Source organism: Bos javanicus, chromosome 16 (assembly GCF_032452875.1).
Source record: "Bos javanicus breed banteng chromosome 16, ARS-OSU_banteng_1.0, whole genome shotgun sequence".
Taxonomy (NCBI): domain Eukaryota; kingdom Metazoa; phylum Chordata; class Mammalia; order Artiodactyla; family Bovidae; genus Bos; species Bos javanicus.
Genome location: NC_083883.1, coordinates 5,813,042 through 5,821,317, shown reverse-complemented (window position 1 = coordinate 5,821,317; position 8,276 = coordinate 5,813,042). Strand labels below are relative to the sequence as shown.

At 36.8% G+C, this 8,276-nt stretch overlaps 1 protein-coding gene across 1 annotated transcript; it reads right to left on the bottom strand.

The window, feature by feature from the left end:
- Positions 1-467: 467 nt before the first annotated feature.
- On the bottom strand, positions 468-8,050 carry LOC133227535 (apolipoprotein R-like). The gene is made up of 4 exons (XM_061382125.1): positions 7,641-8,050; positions 2,431-2,601; positions 1,472-1,647; positions 468-914 (listed from the first exon to the last, which is right to left on the bottom strand). Exons 1-4 carry the CDS (start codon positions 7,723-7,725, stop codon positions 759-761), a joined length of 588 nt encoding a protein of 195 aa, XP_061238109.1. The 5' UTR covers positions 7,726-8,050; the 3' UTR covers positions 468-758.
- Between the last annotated feature and the right edge of the window lie 226 nt (positions 8,051-8,276).

The following is an 8,276-nucleotide window of genomic DNA, read 5'->3' as shown; positions in this document are numbered from 1 at the left end:
TAAAAAAGGGTCAGTTATCAAGAAGATACAAATTCTAAACATTTATGCCCCTAATAATAGTACTTTAAAGTATAGGAAGCAAAAACTAAAAGCTACAGGAAATAATAGACAAACCTACAAAGAGAATTTTGATACCCCTTCTTCCAATCATTGATAGAACAAATAGACTGAAAATCAGCCAGGGTAGAGAAGACTGGAACCATATTAGCAACCAACTTTACCTAATTGACATTTATAGGGAGTACCACTCAGCAGCAAAACACACAGTCTTTACAAGAATACATGGAATATTGAGCAAGTGCCACATTCTAAGCCATAAAACATGTATCAATTTTATTGATAAATCCAAGGCAGACTGGTCAGGAAGCAAAAAGAGAGAAGATATGAATTATCAGCATCAGGAATAAGCATCACTATAGATCCTACAGCTAATCAAAGAATAAGAAAGTCACAACTGTAGAAGTTAGTAAGGTAAAAAATACTGTATTTTTAAAATTTATTTATTTTAATTAGAGGCTAATTACGTTACAATATTGTATTGATTTTGCCATACATCAACATGAATCCGCCACGGGTGTACACATGTTCCCAATCCTGAACCCCCTCCCACCTCCCTCCCCATACCATCCCTCTGGGTCATCCCAGTGCACCAGCCCCAAGCATCCTGTATTTTGTGTGAGTGTGGCAAGAACTCTCCTGCACAGTGAAGCATACTGATACTGCAACTTCTTTCCTGAGAATGTATCCAAGAGAAAGCCTCAAGGAATTTCCAATTTGCTTTTTTCTTGCTCCAGTTTTTCAATCTCCAGAGACAATTTATGTAACTCCAGGGCCACCTTTGCTTCCATGGCATTCGGGAGACACTTTAGGAGTTTTTGGCCTTTAAAGACTGCCTCACAAACTTCAGCAGATACCTGAAAGAGGAAACAAAAAGAATGATTTCAGAAAGTTTCCTCATCCTTGTAAAGGGTGAGCTTCTTCAGGAAGTCTTATGACATAAGAAAGACTGGAAAATGAAGAACTACCCCAGGACTGATGATGGGTAGGAAACTCCAGAAAAATATTTTGGATCCTAGAAAAATATTTTCCTGAGAGCTCAGTCTGTGTTTGTTCTCAAATAATAATCAGCATCAGTGCCAAACACAGAGGAAGTATAAGCAGGAAGAAAATCCCCCCCAAAAACAACTAGCACATCAGTTCTGCTGACCAACCAGAAATGGAGCAAAACCACATAATTTATTGGAGGAAATACTAAAGACTAGATATCTGGTCAATAAGACTCTTGTTCACACACCTGAGATGACCTACTGTAAGGTGGAAAAAGCCAATAGACACCTCATAAATTCACCCCCCTCAACTGAAATAGACCTTTAAGACATATTATTTCTTTTTCTATTTTATGAACCATCCCATTTCCCTTTAATTAATTTTGAGGTGTCATATGACATAAAATTCATTGGCTGTTACTCACCTTCTCACACTTGGGCACATCCGGACTCCAGAATTTGTTCTCTGAGCAAAGGATGTTCTGGGAACCAACCATCCTATAGCCAGGGTCACACCTGACGGTGACAGTTTCAGGGCTGACATATTGATCCTTCTCCACAGACAGCTTTCCATTTGATATTTCTGGTTTTGGGCATAGAGCTGTAATCAAGACACATTTTCTTAGCATTGTGAATATCTCAGATACAACACATTTTAACACTAATAATAGCATTTAAAAAGGATAAAAATATTGCTGAATTCTACCTTTCTTTTCTATGCTACTGATACACTACTATTACTACTACCAATACTGGCAAGTATTTATGGAGCTCTGGCTGGAATCACCTGTGTGCAAACACAATATATACATCATTTAAAGTAAGCTTTCAGCAACTCTGTGAGGGAGGCCCTATGGTTATCTCCACCTTAGAGATGAGGCAACTGAGACACAGGGAAGTTAAATGCCTTGCCCCACATCACATAATTGCAGCTGCAAAGCAAAAGTGAGAGCCTAGGGGCTGTTCTGAGCTGTTAACTTCTGCCCTATGGGACCTCTCTTCTTGCCTCAGTTTCATCTTGTGTAAAAAAAAAAAAAAAAAATAGCACCAGTAACTCAGCTCCTGGAGTTATTATGAGTGAAATGATTTAAATAACATTTAGGAACATTTTCCTTATTCTGCCATAATAGCCACTTACCCAATAAGGAGGTCAACCCTATCAGTCAACTCTCCCATGAAAGGTTCTGGCCTCTATAAGAATTTGAGGTGCCATTTATTGGATATGTGGGAATTAAACCACAGTGGACCTCACTCAGGCTCAAGCACATGCTCATGACAACTCTACCTCTGGCTGGGAGGACGCGTTCTCTCAGAGTCACTTCTGAATTACTCCATAGTAGCTCTATCTCTTAGTGCTATTCTGCCTCCAGAGAACCTAGATTACCTTTACACTGAGGAGCCGGTGATGACCACCCGACAAATCTGCAGGAGATTCTAGCCTCTCCAACAAGAGTATATCCTTCCTGACATTCATACTCAACCACATCAGTTCCCCATATTTCTCTTTGAATATACATAAAGTGTCCATGTTTAACTTCAGGTGGTGGACTACAACCTTCAATGGTGAAAGAGAGAGAAGAGGTTTTTGTTGTTATTGTTGTTTAAACAAAGCAGCACATTAAACAAAGCAGCATTCAACTAAAGTGATCGATTGAAAGACTTTTATCCTTCCCAATAAATTTCATTGCCCATAAGATAATTGGAATTATTCACAAAGAAAAAATGTGGTGGCGGTGGTTTAGTGACTAAGTCGTGTCCAACTCTTGTGACTTCAGGGACTGTAGCCTGCCAGGCTTCTCTGTCCATGGGATTCTCCAGGCAAGAATACTGAGTGGGTTTCCATTTCCTTCTCCAGGGGATCTTCCCAACCCAAGGATCGAACCCGGGTCTCCAGCATTGCAGGCAGATTCTTTACCAACTGAGCTATGAATGAAGCACCAAAGAAGGACTGTGCTCCTCTATTACTATGTGGCTGGAAATTAAGGAAAGGAGGTATGTATAAGGGTATCTGAGGGAAAGAGAACTGATCCTCACCTTGTATACAACTGTTTTTTTTTTTTTCAATAAGTTTAAATATTTAGCAAAATATGAGTATAAGCATTTACCATTAAATGTCAGGCAGTACTTAAAGCATTTAACAAATATTAACTCATTTAATTCTCCCAAACAACCCTATGAGGTATGCATTATTATTATTATTTTCATTTCATAGATGAGGAAACACAGAGAAGTACAGTAACTTTCCCAAGGTCACACAAGGGAGGGACTGAGTCAGGGCAGTTCTGCTCCACGCAGACCATGGTCTTGGCAATACACTGCCCTCAGCAGAGAGAATGGGCTACTTGAGGACAGTGGAAGACTTCCAGTAATTAAAGCTTAGAGTCAGTCTTTTTTTTTTTTTTTTTAACTAAAGTTACTAAAGAAACATTCGTGATCAAGAGACATTGTTCTGTGAAAACTTGTAGGGACTGTGCAAATCCAGAATACCAAATCACTTCCGTACCCATCAATCCCAAGAATATTCTGTGGTTTTGCATCTTTTATAGAAGAGAATATTAGAAAATGTTTTCTGAAATTACTTCAATAATGAAATAAGAATTAACCCATACAAAGACATTATATCAAATTTCACATAGCCTTGGAGGATTTAGTTAATAATTTTAAAATATTGGCAAATACACATAATTTTAAGAAACAGATGTTAAGTTTATCAGGACTTGGAAAGCTTTCATAATTTTGTGTCTTCTATAAATAAAAGATTAAAGTTATAGAGTAAACCTGGGTTCAGTGAATTTTCTAGAGCACCTCACAGAAATCAGAGAAATATTTAACTTACCAGATTTATTGTAAAAGGATATAACTCAGGAACAGCCATACAGAAGAGCTGCAAAGGGCAAAGTGTGTGAAAGGGGCACAGAGCTTCCATGCCATCTCCAGAAATGCCAGTTTTCCTGCACCTCTACATATTCACCAACCAGAAGCTCTCTAAGTCCCATCTTTTGGGGGTTTTATGGAGGCTTTATCACATAGATACGGCTAATAAAAACATTGGTCATTAGCAATTGATTCAACCTCCAACCCCTGCCTCCTCACCAGAGGCAGAGGGTAAGACTGATAATTCCAACCCTCTAATCATGATTAGCAACCACTGTCCATCTTTGGGCTTACTCATGGTTCAGCAGTCAAGAATCCGCTTGCTATGCAGGAGACACAGGAGATTTGGGTTCAATCCCTGGGTTGGGAAGATCCCCTGGAGGAGAGCATGGCAACCTACTCCAGTATTCCTGCCTGGAGAAACCCAGGTAAAGAGGAGCCTTGCGAGCTATAGTCCAAAGAGTCAAACATGACTGAAGCGACTTGAGCACCCTTCTTTAGTTGGGGTTCTGAAGTTAGTTCATTAGACACCTTTCTCATCATCTTTACTTAGGATATTATCAGAGTTTTGGGAGCTGTGAGCCAGGAACCTTGGACAAAGACCAAATACACATTTTCTGAATGACCAAATGACCAAAAAATTTTTTTTTTCTTTCAAATCACATTATCACATTTGTGAATGCACCTGACCAACTCTGGCACACAACAATATTTGGTTTCTCTGAACTACATTTCTTGTTAGCAATAACAGGTGTATCTATCTATGTCCTAAGCACCGTGTTAAGCACTTCACTTACAACATTTCATTTAATTTTAAAAAACAAAAACATAAAAACCTTACTTGAGTGTCATTGTCATCCTCATTTACAGATGAAGAAACAGACTAATCAATAAAGTATAAATAGAAAGACTAAGCAAATAAATCACACAATGAGTGAAGTACAAGTCTTCAAATCTGTTAAAGACATTCTATTTTTGTCTCACTGGTTTGGCAGTTATGTTGTGGGGTATGTGTGTGTGTATATCTGTGCTGACAGATAGATAAGTAGACAAACAGATCTTTATTCTCCTTTTGCATCTTGAGGGCAGGGAGCACATTTCATAACTCTCCATACCACAGACACTTAGAATGTTCCTCTGAAAGGGGCAGTTCCCAAACAGATATTTGTGAGAAGGTGATGTTACCTATACAGGAAGTCTAGAGCTCAAGTATAGCCCTTCCTGAGGCTTACGTGAAATAAATTTTTAGTAACACAATAGACATAAGATTGTTGCACTAAACTCCATGGAGAATATTAAGGGTCACATTGGAGCCTCGTTAAAATAGTGAGGATGGCATATAAATAGTTAAGTCAAAATAGCAGGCAGACTATGGTATTTGTCAAAAGAAAGCAGAAAATATGTATTATAAGAAGAGGAAGAGAAATCCCATGCGTAAATATGCCAGGAAAATGCCTCCTAGGGGCAGGACTTGGTATTGGATAGTTAGCTGCATTGATGAGGCATTTTATATTGAGGGGGAATTATGTTAGCAAGAATGAGAGGGAGCAAATCACATGGGAATATTTATGGTTGGTTAATAGGCTAGTTTGACTAGAGAATCACATAGGGGAGAAGTGTGAGAGGTAGGCTATGAAACTGGGATCAGCTTATGACAGGTTTTAAACAATAGGTTGGGTTAAAGGCATAATTCCATAAACAATGGAGGAATTAAGGAAATGAAAAAGAAGGAATTTATTCAAAAGATAAATTAATAGCTCACAAGACTTCTTGACCAATGATATATGGCCTTTCTTTACTGACTTACCCAATGGAAATAGAAATTCAAAGATGAACGTGGAAGGTTGGTAGAATAAATACACCACACACACACACACAGACACAGACACACATATATACACAAAAGAGAATCTATTACTTGCTAAATAAGTTAAAAAATCATCAGGTCCAATTCCTAGCCAAACACTTGAAGAAGTTTATAATTCTATATTGACTTTTTTAGCCTTCTCTCAATTATTTTCATCTTTTTGCAGAAGAAGCCTCCAAAATAATGATACCACCATATCCTCTTTAGAAATTAAATTAGACAAAAGAAAAATCATATAAGAAAAAGAAAAGGATCTATACATTAAAAGAAACTCAAGAGGCATATGAATCAATTGTGATGTGTAGACCTTACTTGGATTCTAATTTGAATAAATAAAGTTACAAAAACATTTATAAATAAGACAATCAGGAAAATTTGAAACCTAGATACTTGATATTATGTAATCATTACTTAATTTTACATATGATAATGGTTTGTCATAGCTTTTAAGAAAGAATGCCTATCTTTTAGAGATATATGCTAAAATATTCAGAAGTAATATCCAAGATTTCCTTCTAAATAACTTAGACTGGGGAAAATGGATGTGGATATGGTTAAAACAAGAATGGTCATGAGTTGATAATTGTTGGATCTGAGTAATAAGTATTTGAAGCTTTGTACATATTTTAAGTTATCAATAGGAAAAAAAGAAATCACATTTTCTGATTTAAAAAATCACCTTTAATGCACAGATTTCATTTATATAAAGCACAACTAAATGCTCTAGTCACATTTCTCCATAGAGTCCTACAGGTATTATCAAATCTTCTCAATGCTGATTAATTTATAAACATTACAAAACTGCAAAAAATTAAACTTTACATATATAAAATGTCATTTACAGAGAGATTTTTTACATATGACTTAAGATTCTAGTTCATTTTCTCAGAATTAGTGGTAACAGTTACAATTTCAATTTTGCTTAAGAGAAGGTAATAACACACCAATGGATTAGAAACAAAAATTATCTCTGAGTGTAATAAACTAATTGAAAAATTAAGAAATTACAAGCATTTGTGAGTTCATATTTATGTATCATTATGAAAGTAATGTTATTTGCAGTTTATTCTTTTTTTAACTGAAATGTAATTGAACTCAACATTATGTTCAATCTAGGTGTACAACACATTTATTTACCTTATAAAATGCATGCATGTTCTATTGCTCAGTCATGTCCAACTCTTTGTCACTCCATGGACTGTAGTTCACTAGGCTCCTCTGTCCATGAGATTTCCCAGGCAAGAATACTGGAGTAGGTTGCCATTTCCTTCTCCAGGGGATATTCCTGACCCAGGGATGCAACCTGCATCTTCTGCACTGCAGGTAGATTCTTAACCATCTGAACCACCAGGGAAGCCCTTTATAAATGCTCACCACGATAATCTAGTTACTATCTGTCATCATACAAGCCTATTACAATACTGTTGACCATGTTCCCCATGCTGTTCATTTCATTCCCACAATTCATTATCTGTTTACTAGAGCAGACCCCCAGGAATTCATACAAAATAACTGTTTCTCTAATAATGATAATAATATAAATATAAAAGTACTAAAAAAACATTTTGAAAATATTTGGGAATTCAGTTGTTCCATTAATAAAATAGAAGTTAATAAACAATTTATTATAACATTGGTAAAGCAATTTGTTAACTGAAATTGACATTAGTAAAACAAGTTATAATACCTCCCACAAAGTAATATAAAACATTTCAATTTGATCATACTTTTAAAATTCCTAATATGGAATGAATATATTTGTAATTGATTGGTTTAACTACCTTCTTGCTATTAATTGAATACTTTTCTAATTGCTTTTCTGGGACCTGAGAATCCACAACGATTTTACTCACCTTGTAAGCCGTCAGGGCAGAGGAGCACAGTCAGAATCCCAAGGAGGTACAGAACTGGGGACTTTCTCCCTGACACAGGCTTCATGGTAAGTGTTGACAATTGTGACCAATGGAAGCTCAAAGATCACAGGTTGCACCTGAAAATATCTGGAAGGAAGAGAGTGAACTGGCAGCAGCACTCTCCAAATGAATTCAGCTGCACAATAGTCAGCAAAATCCCAGCGTTAAAAAAAAAATACAGGTCAAAACTCTGAACTGAGAGCTTCTTCCTCCTCAGTTAGGAAGAAACTGGGTGGAACAGGGCAGAATTAGGACTTTTGCAATCAACTGAGTCAAAGGGCACTAGAAACCTCAATATTATCATCAAGATCTGATGCCACGAGCAAGTGGGACTTTTGAGAGTATTTAGAACTCTGAGAGTATTTAGAAACCGTAACCCCAGTCTTTTTGTGTGTGTATGCTAGGACTGGAAATTGCTGTTTTGAAGTGTAAATGATTAATTTCTGAGTGACAAGATAAATAGGGATTTTTTTTTAAAAAGCACTTTGGTTCAGAGTGGAAGTCTCCACAACTCTCAAAACAAAACTTGAGTTAGCTCAAGCTGAGCATTAAGTCCAGTGGAGCTTGGATACTAGT

Excerpts from the sequence above, each read along its gene's own strand:
- LOC133227535 (XM_061382125.1), bottom strand. The coding sequence starts at position 7,725 with ATGAAGCCTGTGTCAGGGAGAAAGTCCCCAGTTCTGTACCTCCTTGGG. Across the intron at positions 2,602-7,640 it reads CTGCCCTGACGGCTTACAAG|GTTGTAGTCCACCACCTGAA; the intron begins GTGAGTAAAATC and ends TCACCATTGAAG. Across the intron at positions 915-1,471 it reads ATGTGCCCAAGTGTGAGAAG|GTATCTGCTGAAGTTTGTGA; the intron begins GTGAGTAACAGC and ends TTCCTCTTTCAG.